General features: G+C 31.0%; 2 protein-coding genes across 9 annotated transcripts; both read left to right on the forward strand.

Moving 5' to 3' along the window:
* Positions 1 to 3,484: 3,484 nt before the first annotated feature.
* On the forward strand, positions 3,485 to 7,344 carry LOC120089841 (coiled-coil domain-containing protein 22). 5 transcript variants are annotated; one of them, XM_039047249.1, is made up of 6 exons: positions 3,485 to 3,875; positions 4,512 to 4,952; positions 5,158 to 5,354; positions 5,502 to 5,648; positions 6,476 to 6,700; positions 6,901 to 7,344. In XM_039047249.1, the coding sequence occupies exons 1-6, from the start codon at positions 3,612 to 3,614 to the stop codon at positions 7,154 to 7,156; spliced, it is 1,530 nt and encodes a 509-aa protein (XP_038903177.1). In that variant the 5' UTR covers positions 3,485 to 3,611; the 3' UTR covers positions 7,157 to 7,344. The 5 variants fall into 5 exon arrangements, with proteins under 5 accessions (XP_038903177.1, XP_038903178.1, XP_038903180.1 ...); XM_039047250.1 differs by having other exon boundaries at positions 3,486 to 3,875; positions 6,904 to 7,344; XM_039047252.1 differs by having other exon boundaries at positions 3,737 to 3,875; positions 4,483 to 4,952.
* Positions 7,345 to 8,757: 1,413 nt separating this feature from the next.
* LOC120090023 (nucleotide-sugar uncharacterized transporter 2) lies at positions 8,758 to 12,934 on the forward strand. 4 transcript variants are annotated; one of them, XM_039047504.1, is made up of 7 exons: positions 8,758 to 9,015; positions 9,333 to 9,511; positions 9,631 to 9,839; positions 10,328 to 10,421; positions 10,509 to 10,675; positions 10,773 to 10,943; positions 12,532 to 12,934. In XM_039047504.1, exons 1-7 carry the CDS (start codon positions 8,937 to 8,939, stop codon positions 12,791 to 12,793), a joined length of 1,161 nt encoding a protein of 386 aa, XP_038903432.1. In that variant the 5' UTR covers positions 8,758 to 8,936; the 3' UTR covers positions 12,794 to 12,934. The 4 variants fall into 4 exon arrangements, with proteins under 4 accessions (XP_038903432.1, XP_038903433.1, XP_038903435.1 ...); XM_039047505.1 differs by having other exon boundaries at positions 9,360 to 9,511; XM_039047507.1 differs by having other exon boundaries at positions 12,509 to 12,728.
* The last annotated feature ends 5,389 nt before the right edge of the window (positions 12,935 to 18,323 follow it).

Below are 18,323 nucleotides of genomic sequence, written 5' to 3' on the forward strand. Positions count from 1 at the left end.
AATAACCGTTTTCTGATGATCATATCTTTCTCTCAAATTCTTCCGCAAGATGCGAAGATCTTTCACTGTTAGATATTCTATTTTTAATCCCTCATGGAGATGATGACAAAGGAAAATCATGGCTTTTTGTCTTTTCCTATCTTGATGTCGTATTCCCTTCTTTAATTGTTTCTCCAAGGTTCATTGCATCTAAATATATTTCAACGTCAAGCATTCACAACAAATAATTATTACCATTAATGTCAATGGCGGCGGATTCTAGTTTTATAAGATTTTTCATGGTAACACTATCATAAAACATTGTATTTGTATTAGAAATTTGAAACATACAAAACAACATTTAATTTGTTAATTACAAAGAGAAAAAACGACCTACCTTTAATACCTACTTTCAGCAGGGTAATTGTCAAAAACTCATGCTGATAACATGTTGTAAAATTGAGGAGCACAACGGATTACAAATATGGAGAAAATATAATATAATATATATATATATATATATATATATATATATATATATAATAATGATAAATAAATAAAATAAAATAACAGAATATATGAAATTTAGAAAATATGGAAAATGGAAATTTGAAATAGATTTTTCTCACCAATGTGCATATCCTACAAAACCAAACGAATGTCACTATTTATAAGTACTTTGACAAGTAGGAGGTGAATTATATGAATACTAATAATGTATAATCTTGAGACACATGGACAACATATGGGGTAATGGAGAAGTGACACTTGGTCTTTGGACATTATGAATAGGCATCTAAATTACACTTTTTTTTTAATATTATATTATATATTTCATTTTTTGCGTAACAATTTTAGATTTTTTAATAATAACAATTGAAAAAGTTCTACAAATATATTTTCTTTTAAAAGAGTCATGTTTTTCTTATTTAATTTAATTAATTTGAAATAACAAAAGTAAAAAAAAAAAACACAATTTTAATTTTGAATTTATTTATAATATTTATTAAGAGATTTTAGTTATATTTGAGCAACAAGAAAAATATATTTTCTAAATAATTTATTTTTGAGATATTCCTATAAATAGAAAAATCCAAAAAATATTTATATAGTGTTTTGTATTTTAGAATTTCTTAAAGTGTAAATATTTTTAAATGTATTTTTATATTTAAAAAGGCCATAAATTTTTTTATAAAAGATTTTTTTTGGTTAAAACTTAATGCTATAAATATATATATATATATTGGTTAAAACTTAATGCTATTAAAATAAATAATAAAAAATTTAACGATTAAATTGGAATTAATCTGCTATTATGAAGGTGCTCTGACTTCTCTTAATTAAATCAGGATCATTATGGGTGGCGTGGGTGGAGACGTATGTTTTGCGTGGGCAGACTTTGTGGGCTGTTTGGAGTGAGGTTGGCAGGTCTTGGTGCTTGAGGGCTATCTTGCGTTGTAGAAATAGTTTCAAGCATCTGGTTCGTTTGAGGATCGGTGATGACAGTTTTATTTTGTTTGATAGGATCCTTGGCTGTCGGGGGGTGCGATCTTGGATTCATATGGGTCTACGGTGGTTTATGATGCAAGGAGTAGTTTGGAGGCGCGGTTGTCGGAGTTCTTGGATGGTGAGGGAGGTTGGAGATGGCCTATAGCGTCTTGGGAGTTGCTTGAGATCTGGAGTCTTATTCAGGTAGGTAGTGGGGCCTAAAGTGAGGGGGGAGGATTATTGGGTGCCAAGTGTCAGATGCTAGTGGTCAGTTTTCTATAATAGTGCGTGGGAAAGTATACGACCTCGTCATCCTAGGGTGTTTTGGACTGGTATTTTGATGGCGGGGGTGGTATTCCACGTCATTCCTTCTGTGTGTGGTTAGTTGTAAGGGACAGGTTGGGTACGCGGGACTAGGTAAGAAGCTAGGGTGTTTTGTCAAAGGGGGTGTCTTCTGTGTAGGGGAAGTGTGGAGTCACGGGATTCATTTATTTTTTGAGTGTGGGTTTGGGAGAGAGGTGTGGTCTGTGTGTTACGTCAGTTTGGGTTCGTCGGCATCGAGTGGCGGGTTGGGATGTCGAGTTAAGTTGGTTGTACCGAGTGAGGTCGAGTAAGGGGTGCGTAGTAAGTTGTTCTGTATTTTCTAACGTACTTCCATCTACTACATCTGACAGAAGCATAATCGGCGGCTGCATGGAGGCCGACCGAGGATAGTGTCTGTTTTGTTTCACCTTATGATCTCTACGGTTCGTGCTCAAACTGCTTCTTGGTTTTATCTAGTGTGTTTACGGATGTTTTTCTTCTTTTTGAACTTGTCGTTGCCTTTTGTTTTGCTGTTGTCCCTAGTTATGGGGTTTTTGTTTCTTTTCTCTAACTTTCTCCCTGGTTGTTTGGGGGTTTATGCGTTTATGTTTTGGTTGTTTTCTGGTTTATCTTGTTGCCTTTGTTTGTGGTTTTATTGTCATGTCTTTGCTTGTGTTTTGTTGCTTTGATCCCGAATGGTGGGATCCTTTTATTGTTGTATAATAATATCACCTATTCTAAAAAAATATTAACGATTAAATACAATTAAATATTTAGAATCCTAAATTTTAGCCCAACCTAATAATAGTTCCACGTAACAGCCCATTTTGCTTTTTTTTTTTTTTTAAAAAAAAAAAAGAATAATAATAACTGTGTTAACCGTTTTTCTTTTCTTTTTCTTTTCATATTGTTTTTCCTTGTTCTTTTAGTTCAATTTTTATTTTAACTCTAACAATATCATTTCACTTAAAATTTTAAATTTAAATTTTCTTTTTCTATCTACACAATACCACTTATTTTAAATTTATCAACTAAAAATTGCGATTTTAAAATAAAATACGTGAAAAATTATATTTTATAATCAAAATTCATTTTTGTTTTATTTTTCTTTTAAAGGATTTATTTTACTTTCTCATCTACTTTATTTATTTATTTAAAAATAAATAAATAATATGTAGGGTAAGAAAATCTAACCTCTAACTTTAAACTAAGTACAAAAGCAATATCAAGTAAGCTATTCTCATGGTAGAATCTACACATTACACTTAATTTCAACTAATTAAATAAAAATTGAGACGTAGAAAATACAAAATTGATAAATATATTTCATAATCTATGATAACATTTGTTTTTAATTTCTTTTTTAAACATTCGGGCAATATCAATCTTATTATTTTAATTTTAGGACAAATATTAATTTACATTCCTAAACTTTAGATTTGTATCAATTTAAATTTTAAATTCTGAGAGTTGTATCGAGTTAAATCATGAACATATATCCCATTAAAACATAATGGAGACTTTAAATTGATACAATTAAAATATAATGTGAGCTTTAAATTGATACACTTATGAAAGTAATATAATTATTAATTTGAGATTTAAATTGATATAACCTCCGAAATTCGAAATTTAAATTGATCTAATTATTAATTTAGAGTTTAAATTGATATTTAACCTTTATTTTATTTTCTTTCACCTACGTTATTCCATTTCAAACATTTCTTCAGATTTGGACCTAAAAAAAAGGAATCAATTTTCCCCGTGGTTGATTTCTGAAGGCAAAAGAACTAGAAGTCTGAGAGCGAAGAGGAAAACTGAAAAAAATTACAATCGGAGCTATGGAGGAATCTCAGGAAATTCTTCTGAACTCCCTCCAAAAATCGGGTGTTTCAATCCCTCCAGACATTTCCTCGATTCGGAACTTAACTCCTCCGCTCTTGTTCTCGATCTGTGCTCAAGTTTTGAATCGAATTCATCTCCAAACTAAAATCCCCTTCTCCATTTCTCTGCCGGATTCTGTCGCCGATCAATTCAAGATATGTTCTGAAATCGCTTCCGCTATTAAGGATCTGGGTTTCATTGGAGATATGAGCTTCCATAAGGTCTGCCCATACTTCCCTTTTTTTTGACTAACTAGTTCTAATGTTGTTTATATTTGGTTCATTTAACTCTGCCTATTTACTCAGCTCTGATTTTGGTTGACATGCCATGTTAGCATTCTATCTCTGTTAATGGTGATAATAGTATAGCCTAAAGTTGTAGGACTACTCGAAACTTCTCCAAGTCTAGGAACTAAATAGACTGTGCTCAAAAGGAGATTGATAAATTTATAATCTAACGTTTGTATTTCTTTTGTACCTCTTGGACATTATTAGCAAAAGTTAAAGGCACCCCATTTGATAATTGTTTTGTTTTTGGTTCAATTATGCTTGTTTTCTCTCTTGTTGTAAGCTATTCACCTATCGTATAAACACATTAGGATTTCAAGAACCAAATCAAGTTTTACAAACTAGGGTTTTTAGTTTTCTAATTTTGGCATGGTTTTTGAAAATGGTTTTAAAAGTAGATGATAAAGCAAGAAAACTGTACCTGGAAGTAATGTTTATAAGCTTAATTTTTAAATAGTTGTTGAATGGGGCTAAGGTATTTGTTTTTGATATCCATCTGTTGTTGATTCTGAGCTTAATACATTTTTGGAATTGAACTTAGAACCAGATTACATGTGTTGCTTACAACAGTTCTTGTATCCATCTGAAGAGGACTTGTATAAGTTGATAAGATTCTTGGTGGAGAGGCTTCCTGAAGCTTCAGATGGAAAGTCTAAGGTTTTGGAAGATGGTGATGGTAGAAAAGAAACGAAAGCCGACACTTCCAAATGCTACTATGTGGAGGACCCATCAGACAAGGTCAATACTGATGATTCTGTTTTTACCCATCAGAAGGTTGAGAACAAACGTGCTGATCTTAATATTATTTCTGAAGAGACAAAATCGTCAAATTCCATCGTTGGTAGATTCTCTGATTTATGTCTCGTCCAACAAAGCTTGGGTGAAGCAGCTATGGCCGATAACCTTGTTAATGCTCCCAAGGATCAGTCTGAGGTTTCTGGAAATGAATCGGTTGCACTGCAGGGGAATAATAGACATGAAGTTGGTTCTTACACTGAGAAGACCTGTGAAGTAAGTACTTATGCCTCCTAACTTGAAACAATTATTAAAATCTGTTGTTGTGTAAGTCTAAATTTAGACATCAACTGGGTATATAAGTGAATAAATAAATGGTCAGCCCTTGGAATAAAGGTATTAGATCAGATGATATAAAAATATATTATATCTTCTACATATATTCTTGTTTGAAATGAGAACTGAGCCTGAGAAAGTTCAGGATCAAGAGATCAGACCTTTGGAAGAGGTCACTTCGAAGGCGTCTGAATTAGAGCATCTTCAAGTGGAGTTGGAAAGGTTGAAGGCAGTGACCAGAATTGTATTCGATGAAAATCAGTCGATTGAATTCCATCTTCAGCAACTGGAGGAGCAAATAAACTCTAGAAACCTGAATCTTCGTGCAATGAAGTCACAGTGGTGGGACATCATTTTAGTTTGATGGCTGGATTAACTTTTATACTGCTTTTGCATTATTCATTCACAAAAGCAAATTCATGTAGGAATTAAGTCCTAATACAAAGATGTAGATCTCATTTAGTTTTTCTTTATCATCTAACTCTACAGGGATGCAGAGAGGGAGCTTTTAGAAAATAAAAGGCAAAGTCTACAAGATTCACTATGCGCAAGTAATCCAAAGGCTCAAGAAAAGCTGCAAAAATTGAGGGAGTTTGAATCGGAAAAGAAGCTCATTGAGTCGGAAATCAGGAGGCGGTATGCTACTTCTTTTGAATGTTAAATAGGAAGTGAAAAGGAATCCTTACTGAAATCTCTGAAATATTCTCAGTATTTCTAGTAATAATTTTTCAAAATGGACTACTGTCACATTAAACATATGTTTTAGATTAAGAAGTTATTTGAAGATATCCTCCAGCGTCTTAGTTCTAAAACAAGTTTTGCTTTACTTTTGAAGAGTGAAAAGTATTTCTAGCTAATTAAAATTTACTTTCCCAAATTTTTATGGTATTTTATTACATCGACAAAAGTGATTTTATAAAATTAAAAGTACTTGAAAGCACTAATCCTTAGAGGAAATACTTGATTGGTTTACATTTTTATCAAAAATCATCCGGAACTTACTGTCAATTATCAATCCCTTATGTTAAATCTTAATCATTATTTATTAGTGGTTTCTTGAGCAAGCTAGGTTTTGAAAATCAGTATCAACCTGTCTTTATATAAAGTGATATCATAATTAGGTCTTCTCCTTTTCGGATAGGTGGGTTTGTCGGCATATGAACATTAATGTAACTGTTAATAAAGAGTAATCTGTACTTTTGTGGAGAGTTTATAGGGATCTATTGTGTGTTATGTCGGCATTAATATTCAAAATTCAATTCATGTTTTCTTTTCCAACCTTGACATCGTTTAATGTATTTTATTTTGGTTAAAATATGACTGATTATGTATTTTCTACTGCAACTTGATCTTTTTTTCCCAATCATGATATGCAACATAGAATTTCTAGTTGGTCAATTACCATATCTTGCTTATGTCAAACCATATTGATTCTTCCTCAAATATTCTTATCCATTCTTCAGGGAGGAAGAGAATTCTAATCTCGCTACAGATATTAAGAAGCAGCCCAAACAATTACCGAGACGATCCTATATCAATAGAGTAAAGGAGATCACAAAAAACAGCCGGAAACAAGATGCCGACATTGATCGAATCCTCAAAGAAACTAGAGAGCTTCAGCTAGAAAGTAACAACATTCAAGAACGCCTCCATAGAACCTACGCAGTTGTGGATGAGCTAGTTTTCAGGTATGCACCACAAAGCGAGGTGGAAATGAAACAGAACTGTTGCATCATTGATTAAAATTGTCTTAATCAATTGGTTGACAATGATGTAGTATTAACGTCCCACTTTCTTTTCCCTCGTTTACATTTCATTCTCTACCCGAAAAAGAAAAATCGAGTTTTTATCTCGCTGAGAAAACTAGCTGAACTGATTCATGTCTAAGCAGGGAAGCAAAAAAAGATGGCATAGGCAAGCAAGCACACAAGCTTTTGACTAGTATCCATGAGAACTTCGGCGAGATCTCGAACAAAATCCTCTCTACGGATAGACTAAGAAGAGAAACTGCAGAATACGAGAAGAAGATAGCAGCCTCAGCATCCCGAAGTTTGAATTTTACCAAATTACAAGCTGATCTGGATGCTATCAGGAGGGAAAATAGTTACCTAGAGCAACATCTTTGCTATAAAAAAACCCATTGACCAAGTGTAGAATATTTTCTGGAAATTTTTTTGTTTAGTGTAAATCATTCATCATGCTTTTTGCAGCAATTAAATACTATTGTAAAGGAGAAAATAATACAATACAAATGACATCCATCTGCTACTACTAAAGTGGTTGTTCATTAATTAGTTGGAATGTGATGCCTTGTGAAATAAGGCTTCTACTTCTGGATTTTTATTGTGATTTTAGTTGTGTATTGAAATGGAAGCTAGCATCATCATTTTTATGGTAGGGGATTCCTTGATTTACAAGTTACATACTCAACTGGAACTTTGGTGGTTAAGGGAGTTTTAAGTCTCTTCCATCCCTTAGGATTTTGATGCATCTTCTACCACAAGAATCTTTCCAAGTTCCATAATGATCAATGGATTAAGTTTTTACTTTTTGTAGAAAAACTTTTTTACTAGATAATTTGTTTAAAAAGAAAAATATTACTTCTTAATCTTTGACTATTACATTTCTATAAATTAAGATCCAATTTAAATCTAAGCAATGTTGGAAAACTAAAACAAGTAATTTTTAAAAACTTATTTTTGTCTTTAGAATTTAACAAAAAAATTCAAATGTTTACCTAAAAAAATGAAAACTATGGTTAAGAAGTCGATGGAGAACAAATACAATTTTTTAAAACTAAAAACCAATTAGTTATTAAATGGATACAACTTTCTTTTGTTTTAAAATTTGGCAAAAAAAAAAAATGTAGCTAACAAAGTCAATAAGCACATATGCAAAATTAATGTTTATCGGCTAAAATTTCAAAATCAAAAAACAAAAAATGAAAGGATTGTTAAATGGAGCTCAAATAGTTATCAAAAGTACCTAAATAATATGTCTATTGAACAAAATGTTGATTCTCGGTCAAATCGATCAATATTTGTCCAATACACAAATAATTTTTCCTTCAACAATTGCTTAGGTGAAGAATTGTTCGTTGACTTTTGTGATGGTAATTAATACTTTATCTATAGAATTATGTTCGAATTGATCTATATTTGTCCAACATATATATCGTATCATCATTTTTAGTAAGACAAGTAGAGTACAGAAATTTGAACCCTTAAACTCAAAGAAAAGAGTACAAATCAATCAACATTAAACTTAATTCAAGTTTGGCTTATAATCATTTAGTCAATAACTATTAAAGAGTCATCATTTAATTTAGTATTAGAGTAGTAGTCTGCACAAGATAACATTTGCATATTTTTGTTAACGTGAACATAATTCAATTGACACAAGACGTATACTCCAGATCAAATGGTTAGACGGTTGGAATTTATCCTCTCAATTTTTGTACTATAGGCAAAAAGAAAAACCCAAAGTTTTCACATTAATGACAAGACAAGTAGTATGGTTTGAATGTTTAGGAAATTGACCTATTCTCTCCATTATATAGAATTCATCAAACCTTAACTTCTCCGTAAACAACCAATGTCGGTTCTGATTTTGTAACCCCACCTGTGACCAGCGCTTTACACGTGGACCTCTCAAAACCTGCCAAGTGGCATCTGCCATTGGACCCTACCATCATAATATAACCATATAATCAACCACAATGAAAGCAAAAATATAACCAAATCATTTCATTTCTTGCTTGTTTGTATTCCTTTTATTGGGTGAATTTCCTCAATCATCCATCAAAATAAACTTTTCTTTTTAAGGGTCTCTTTCTTTTATTACAAGAGATTGCCATTCCATCATTTTTGCTGCTCCATTTCTTCCATTGATGTGTGATTTCAACATAACTCTGTTTACACAGAAATGGGGTTTCTTGATTCTTTGTTTGGAAGAGATTCAAGAAAGTTTATCAAAAGAAAAGACAGCGATGCAGGTGAAGCAGGTGATTTTATTTATAACCTTTTTCTTTTCTTTTTAATCCTCTTTATTTAGTTCATTCTTTGATTTCTGGCATCTGGGGTTGTGTTTTTTTTTTCCCTCTTGTTTTCTTTTGTTCTTGTCAATTGCATTGCGGTTTTCAAATCCAAATTCATTGGTTTGAATTTGGGGATTCCATAGTTTTGCATCTTGTTGTTGTTGACATCTGGAACTGGGGATTATATTAATGCAGATTCATGTATTGAATGTAGTGAAAGTTATGAGATCCTTGGCTGTTTCTTATTGATCATTGGTGTTGTTATCTATGTTTTTCATGAACAGAAGTTCTCATACTCTATAAATCCACAGGCCGAGCGCTCGAGGAAATTAGAGGTTCGCTTTATAATGAACTACGAATGTCGGATGGGGCGAAACGCCAACAGCAACGATATTGCGGGCCTGTTGTTGCAATGACATTCAATTTCATGGTTGCTGTTGGAATTATAATGGCAAACAAATTAGTAAGAAATGTTTAACATTGTGTTTGGTTTCTGTTTGGAAATGGAAGAAACTATTTACATTTGTGTGTTTGTGTTTTTTTAGGCCTATTTTCAGGTGTGTACTCTTTTTTGTTTTGTAGGTGATGGGAAGAGTTGGATTTAACTTCCCAATATTTCTCACATCAATCCATTACACTATTGCTTGGTTTCTACTAGCAATTTTCAAGGCACTTTCTTTGCTTCCTGTTTCTCCTCCTACCAAAACCACTCCCTTCTCCTCTCTTTTTGCCTTAGGCGTTGTCATGGCTTTTGCTTCAGGTCTTGCCAACACAAGTCTAAAGCATAACAGGTTTTCCACTCGGATTCTTTTTCCTTTCCCTCGTCTTTCGTAGTGAGTCGTCAATCGAGCCGGGGGGCAGGGGGGGCAATGTTTTAAAAAAGCTATTTAGACTTACACCTTAAGGCTCGCCTCGAAGCAAGACTCTAACTTTTAACCTCGAAATTTAAGAGGCTTACACCTCTCATAAAAGAGGTTTACGTCTTTGAAAACGTATCAAGGTTTAAAATCTTTATGCCTCGTCTAGTGGTTATAAAAATAATAGTGAGAATTTGAACCGTTACTACTTATAGTATAAATCAATCCTATCAATGATAACAGAATTTTTTTATCAAGTGAAGGGATGAATTTCTTTCTTCTACACTTTTATATGACAATCATGTTTAGAGGTTTACACCTCGTTTTTTCGAAAGAAAAAACCTCGAGACCATCTTTAGCCTTTTAAAACATCAAGAGGGGAGGGGTTATGTTGTTTTCTTACTTTTGAATTCAATGTGCAGTGTTGGATTCTACCAGATGGCTAAAATTGCAGTAACTCCCACCATTGTATTTTCAGAGTTCATTCTCTTCAAGAAAACCATTTCTTATAAAAAGGTCCCAACAAAACAAAGAAATATCTGTCTGAAGAGAGTTTTGTTACTTCTCATAATGTGTTTTTCAGTCATGTTTATGTTCATGTAGGTATTGGCTTTGTCTGTTGTCTCCGTTGGCGTGGCGATTGCGACCGTAACGGATTTAGAGTTCAACGTATTCGGTGCTTTGATCGCAATCGCTTGGATAATCCCAAGTGCCATAAACAAAATTCTGTGGTCGAATCTTCAACAACAAGCGAGTTGGACCGCGTTAGCGTAAGCTCTTGTTGTTAGTTTCTAATTGATTGTGTCCCATTGAGGAAAGATGAGGAGACCTGTTTTTCACAATGCAGTTAAACTTGTGGTGTGTTAGGTTGATGTGGAAAACTACTCCAATTACAATATTTTTCTTACTTGCTCTCATGCCTTGGCTGGATCCACCAGGAGTTTTATCCTTTAATTGGGATCTTAGCAGTTCAACTGCTATTTTGATATCAGCTCTTCTTGGTTTTCTCTTGCAATGGTCCGGAGCTTTGGCACTTGGGTGAGACTATAACTCATAACAAATATACTTTTTACCCTCCTTTTTTTCATATTAGTTTGTTTTTCTTTACCCTTTTTTTGTTCTTTTTGTATTGCTCGATTAATCTGTTTGGTTTCGTTTGATAACGATTTGGTATTTGGTTTTAGGTTTGAAAATTGTTGTTTTCTTACAACTTCTTTACCTTCGTTTTTGTCTTTCCTAATTAAACATTTGAATTTTTAATCATATTCTAAAACGGAAAACAGGTTTTTTAATACTACGACCTTTGTTTGCGATTCTAGTTTCCTATTTTCTCCATTTCTTACAATGATTTGCATTTTTCTTTAGTATAATAGCTGAATTCTTAGTCAAATTCCAAAAACAAGAACAAGTTTTTTAAAGCTACTTGTTTTAGTTTTCAAATTTTGGCTTAGTTTTTTAAATCATCGGTAAAAAAACAAATATCAAATGAAGAAATTTGGAAGTATAAGCAATGTCTGTAGGCTTAATTTTTAAAAACAAAAAACCAAAAGTCAAATAGTTACCAAAGAGAGTCTTAGTTTTTTGTTTGTTTTCTTTAAATTTATAAGTCAAATAGTTACCAAAGAGAGTCTTAGTTTTTTTGTTTGTTTTCTTTAAATTTATCAATTATGATTTTTAGCTTTGTTAAACAAATATTGGAATTTCTAATCAAATTCTGAAAACAAAAACAAGGTTTAATTTTCAAATTTTGGCTTAGTTTTTGAAAACACAATAGTAGAATAATATGACATAAGAGTTATATTTAGAAACTTAATTTTCAAAAACTAAAAACCAAGGCTCATTTGGGCAACCATTTGGTTTTTTGTTTTTTAAAATTAAGCTTATAAACACTTTTTCTGCCTCTAGGTTTCTTTACTTTGTTATCTACTTTCTACTCATGTTATTAAAAGCTAAACCAAGTTTTGAAAACTAAAAAATAGTGGTTTTTAAAAACTTCTTTTTGTTTTTGACTTTTATTAAAAGATTAACTTTTTTATTTGGAAAAAACGAATACCATTAAAAGAAATTGAGAGGAAACAAGTATAATTTTTTGAACAAAAAACCAAAAACAAAATGATTACCACATAAAGCCTAAATAATTATCAAATGGGGTTTACTTTTTTTTAATTTTCAAAATTTGGTTTGGTTTTCCAAAACACTCCTAAAAAGTAGATTACATACCAGAAAATAGTGTTTAGTTTTCAAAAACAAAACATAAAATAGTTATCGAACGGATCCTGAAAACTTTTGATTCCATGGTTTAGACTTCGAATATTGGTGTATGTAGTAACTATTCTTGATATTTATAATAATGTGGTATACATATTAGATAAATGTCATTTGGTTTAGCACAATATGACATATAGATGAATAACATGTCCCGTGCAATATACTCTCTTTTCAATAGATCGTGTAAAAACTCTTTTATATAAACACTGTGTCACTACTCTGTTTAATCATTTGTCCACTGTACCATATCACCAGAATTTGTCTAATAAACATACCATATCATTATTTTGAAAGGCTAATCCATATGGTAAATAATGTTCTTACTTCCTTAGCAGTTTTGTTGTTCAATTTTGTGCAGTGCAACCTCTGCAACATCTCATGTTGTTCTGGGACAGTTCAAGACTTGTGTGATTCTACTCGGAAGCTATTTTGTTTTCGGGTCCGATCCCGGGTTCGTGAGCATTTGCGGAGCGGTTACAGCTCTCGGCGGAATGTCTGCTTATACATCCCTTAATCTGCAGCAACAACTTGACAACAAGCAGGCGATACCGAAACCCGAAAACAGTATTGTAGAAGATGCTCCAAAGTCAGATGTACAAAATTCTGATGTTGCTGTATAGAGATTGAATGAACCATCTGAGCTACCATATGAGTTCTATAGTTTTTTTTTTAATGGTAAATTGAGGTAGAAAATATCTAATTTCTTCCTATAATACTGATAACAATTTTATAGAGATATGCATACTATTCCTTTTGAAACATTTCTAAATGGTTTGTTGTGTGTGTATATATATACAAAACAAATGTTGCCATGTAAATTCCAAATGGGAAAAGCACACAAAAAAACTATTAACTAACGATAAGAATTGCAATGTTAGAAGGTTGGATATGTGAATATTATATAATATGATTTAATTTCAAATTTCATTTTATTTCATCTTTGAGTAGAAATTTTTAGGACTAAGAATTGCAAATACAATAGAATCTATCGATTATAGACTCTATTGCGGATAGAATCCTATCAATGATGACTCATATTAACGATATAGTCTATCATAAATAGACTCCAAGAGTTTATCTAAATTTTGTTATATTACCAATTCTTTTGCACTATATTATATCTGCTAATTCGACAGATTTAGTATAGATCTAGGGGACTCAAGCCCCCCTCAACTTTAAGCTTTTATATATATATATATATATATATATATTTAATTATTTATTTGACATAGTATCAATACCAGAAGCTAGCTGTGGTAAATATGACTTTTTAGCTCAAGGTCCCACTTTTTATATTTATTTTTTCAGATTTTTTTTCGATTATAAAGCCTCTGTCAATAAAATTTCTGAACACTATTAATACTTTGAATCTGATTGTTATATTTGCAGTTGTCCATATATATTTTTCATAAGGCATTTATTATTTATTATATAATTACTTTACTTTAAAATATTATTAAATTATTTAATACTGTGAGATATAAAACATTGAGAAACTTCTTTTTGAAAATCAGTAAACAGGACTAGAATATGTAGAGCTTGAATATGAATGTTCATTTAATTAAGTAAAAAGTTTGAATTTAGTTCTTTTCTAAAGAAAAAAGAAAAGAACAGAACATAAAGAGTTGAATTATGAAAAATTGTGTTCCTTATCTACAGTATATATAAAAGGTTAGGTATGAACAAATTTTTTTATGCCAATTTTATCCTTTCATTATAAATCTTTCTTATGATATGTTGGAGGCAACTTAGTCTATTCAATGATTCTCCAATTTCAGTTAATTTATTAAATTTAATTGTTTCAAATTAATTAATAGAAAATTTTCATATAAAAAAATAATATCAAATTATTTATAGAAATAAAAAAAAATATTGATAGACACCGAAAAATTTCTATCAAAGTCTATCACTGATAGATTTCTATCAGCCTCTATCAAAGAAGAGTAAAAATTTTGCTATTTTGTGTAAATAATTTTTCTTATTAAGAAAATCGGAAGAAGTGCAAAATTGTGGGTTGCATGTGGCCTTTTTAGTCATTTACCAATATGGTTATTGCTGATAGCTGCTATCAGTGATATCCAATATCCGACGCTAATTATGGGTCAACCATATAATACCTTTATTTTTGTGTTACATCTTTTATTTTTTTGACCTAATTATAATTTGTGCAACCAAACCCTTCTTTAATTATAATTCATAATTGGATTTTAGAAGTTATAGAATTCAAAAGATTTTTTAACTCACATTCTACTACCAATATAATGAGCATTTTAATTATTTACCATTTTCTTCACCAGTTACTTGAAGTTTCATCATTCCTTTCTTCCTTTTTTCTTTATGTTTTGTTATCTATGTTCTTTTTGCTCTCAAAGCCTATTCAATTTTCAAAACATTTCATGATGTTGGTGGTATATTAAAAATTTTAAGACGTTACATATGTGTTTTGGTGGTATATTAAAGTTGCAAGGGATGCACAAGTGAATCTATATCTCAAATTCAAAACTATCACTGTCTATCATATTTCATGGTTTGCAATAGACAGTGATAGAATCTATCACTGTCTATAAATGATAGACACTAATAGACTTTTATCACTGTCTATTAATAGTGAGTGATAGTTTATGATAGAATATAGACATATATAACTTGTTTATTGTTGATACTTGTATGTTTAAATAGGTGGAACAAGAACATGAACATCAAACAATAATGCAAGACCAGAACAAGAATTTGAAAATGACAATATGCATCTCATTAGATGTGATACAAATTATTAAAAAAAATCAATTAGATGATAGGAATTTAAATACTTTTAGAAATGGTCCTTTCGGACACTTTTTAAATATAAAAATTAAGAAAATGCCCACAAGATTCATAAACTACCTTCTAAGAAGATAATGCATCACAAATAAGCCAAATGTCTTGGCTTTTAACTTTAATGATCATATAGCAGAATTTGAATTGAAAGAGTTTTGTTTAATCACAGGTTTAAATGGTACTCAACTACCATCAATAGATTTAGAAGAAAAAGAGCAAATTTCTGAACTTAGAAAAATAGTCTTTAAGAATGATGATTCGATTGATAAAAAAGACATTGAGAGAAGCTTTAAGTTCCTACATGATTCTGAAGGTGATAGTATTAAGGTTAAGTTGGCAAACCTCCTTCTCTTAGAGGCCTTTTTAATCGCAAGGCAAGGACACAATGTTGTTAATTGGAAACATGTTGACATATTGGACAATGAAGAAGAATTCAAAACCAATCATTGGGGACGATTGTCATATAACTTGACATATCAATTTTTCAAAAAGGCTTCTTCTACTGAAAAGGATTCTGTATGCACTTCAAGGTTTCCCTTTGACACTAGTTTATTGGGCATTCGAAATAATACCAAAACTTTCAACAATATATATTGGATTTGGAAGAAAAAATTGCAATCAAAGTCCAAGAATAATATCATAGGAGTGCTTACAACCTGATCATTGGAGAAATCTTGAAGAGAATATCTTTCAAAGAAATGATGTAAGTCCTTTCTATAATTTCATAGCCTTGTTTTTATTACTTGCAATGGTTTCAAACAAAAAATAGATAATAGTCTATCACTGATAGACAGTGATAGACTTCTATCATTGTCTATCAACAAAAATAGTGATAGACATATATCATAAAAAAACTTGTTAGTGTTTTTCTAGTTTTGATCTAATGATTTAACATGTGTTTAAACTTGTAGTTTTGTGTAATTCCACTACTTCCAACAGAAGAAGAATCACAATCAACCACTATCAAATATTTGATAGATTTGGAAGAAAAGGAGAAGAAAAAGATTGAAAGAGAGAAAAAAAGAAGAAGAAATAAATGAAGGAAGAGATTTAATTGGAGAAAAAAAAAGAGCATGGGAAAAATATAATGGAGGAAATAGAAGAACTGAAAGATGGCCAACAAATGAAGAAAAAGAGCAGAAAAGTTTGAAACAAGGCCAAAAAGAGATCATCAGATTATTAAAAACCATCATTGAAAGACTTCCAATTGAAAAGCTTTCACAAGAAGAACAAGAAAAAGAGGTTGAGGAGACCATGGAGAAAAATAAAGCTCCTTATTGTAGCTTACAAATTCTTGAAAGAAATTATGAAATTGACAAAATGGTGAATTATGCTGTGAATTATGTAGCTCAGGTAAGTCTTTTGCAATGTGTTGTGTTTTTTTAAATGTAAACATACATTTACTAACTAAACTAAAAAAAAAAAAAAAAATCTTGTAGATTAAAAATGGGAATGAAGGAAATGTTTGTATACAAGCTTTTGTGTTGATAAACAGTGACATATCACTGCCTATCAATGCATCTTTCTTCCATATGTTTTGTCTTTTATTATAGGAATCTCATTCTTTTCATTATCTTTATATTTGATTTATGTTTTTTTGTTTTAGGAGTCTTACCACAAACACAAGATCATTTTGCCGATATACAACCTCTACCTTTGGAAACCTCAAAGACACAAGAATTAAAAACAATGTTCGAGGAAGAGGATAGAAAGGAAAAGGTATGCTTCGTCTCTTAAGCTGTGTTTTCTCTGTAAAGCTATATATTGTCTCTATTAAGTTACATATTGTCATGAAAGTCAATTAGATCTATCACTAGGTCTATCACTGCCCATCAGTGATACATACTAATAGAATTTTATCAGTGTCTATCACTAATAGAAAATTCTATGACTTTCTTGATTCTTAGGTAACAATGACACATTACATTGTATTGTATTATTGCAGCAAAATGAATTTGAAGTTGTAGAGCATCTGGAAAAAATTGATGATGATCAGTAAAAGGTAAATATCTAAGTTGAAATCTAAATGATAGACTTTTAACAGGAAGTATCTATCACTGATATACACTGATAGAATTCTACCAGTGTCTATCAGCGATAGACATTTCTGATATAAGTCAATAAGGTCAATCACTGCTCAACAGTGATAGACACTGATAGAATTCTATCAATATTTATCAGTGATAGATATTCATGATAGAAGTAAATAAGGTCAATCACTGAATTGATGGAATTCTATCAGTGTATGGTATACTTCTATAACTTTCTTAATTCTCATGTTTGTAGAAAAAAGAATTTGAAGATGATAAACATATAGAGAAAACTAATCATGTTTAGCAAAAGGAAGGTAAATATATAGACACTATGAAAGAAAATAAAGCGATAGGTTATCTTCTTAAATATTATAGAATTTTGAATCTATTGCAGGAAGTTGAGCTTGAAGAAGAAGAATTTGATCTATTTGACAAAGAAGAAAAACAAAAAAGGAGAAAGATCAAAACTAACAAAATAAGAAAAATGTAAATATAATTAATTAAGGTTAATGATATTTATAAAATACTATCAATGTCTAACACTATACTATTACTTTATTTATTACAGACTATTGATAAAGAAAAAAAATGTTGTTGAACAAGAAGAGCATATTGATGAACAAGTTGATAAGGAAGAAACTGAAGAAGAAGATGAGAATGAAAAGAAAAAAAAGACATGAAAATAAAAGAAAACAACCAATAGAAAAGAAGGTAACCAAGAGTTGTTGTTGTCAATCATATCTAGTTAGAAATTTGTACATATTAATTGTTATAATGATGAATAGAGTGATAGTGGTCTATCACTATTTATCAATGATAGATAGTGATAGATCATTATCACTATCTATCAACAGTATATAGTGAGAGATTTTATGATAAATCAATTTGTTTGTCACAAATATGTTCATATATTTATTGATACATATATATAAATAGTTGATGATATCATGATATGTAGTTTTCAAATTCTAACATTTAACTTTCTTTCTTGTTACTATTATTTTAGGTTGTTGAAGCTGCAGGAAAAGAAAAACGTACAAAGTTTAGACCAAAAGTATTAGATGATGACAAGAAAATTGTCAATGAGAGGTCCAAGAGAGAAAGGAAACAAATAGCAAAGGCAAAAGAAATAAAAAAAGCATCTCCTAAAAAGAAGAAAAAGACTGAAACGACTTCAGTGCTCCAAGCTTCCGCTTAAACATCTCTATATGTGTTGGATAGAATTATATCAAGTACATGATGAATAAACCACTGTCAAATATATGTCCAATGTAATTCTATTAGGTACATCACGAATTCT

Source organism: Benincasa hispida, chromosome 11 (genome assembly GCF_009727055.1).
Source record: "Benincasa hispida cultivar B227 chromosome 11, ASM972705v1, whole genome shotgun sequence".
Classification (NCBI taxonomy): Eukaryota; Viridiplantae; Streptophyta; class Magnoliopsida; order Cucurbitales; family Cucurbitaceae; genus Benincasa; species Benincasa hispida.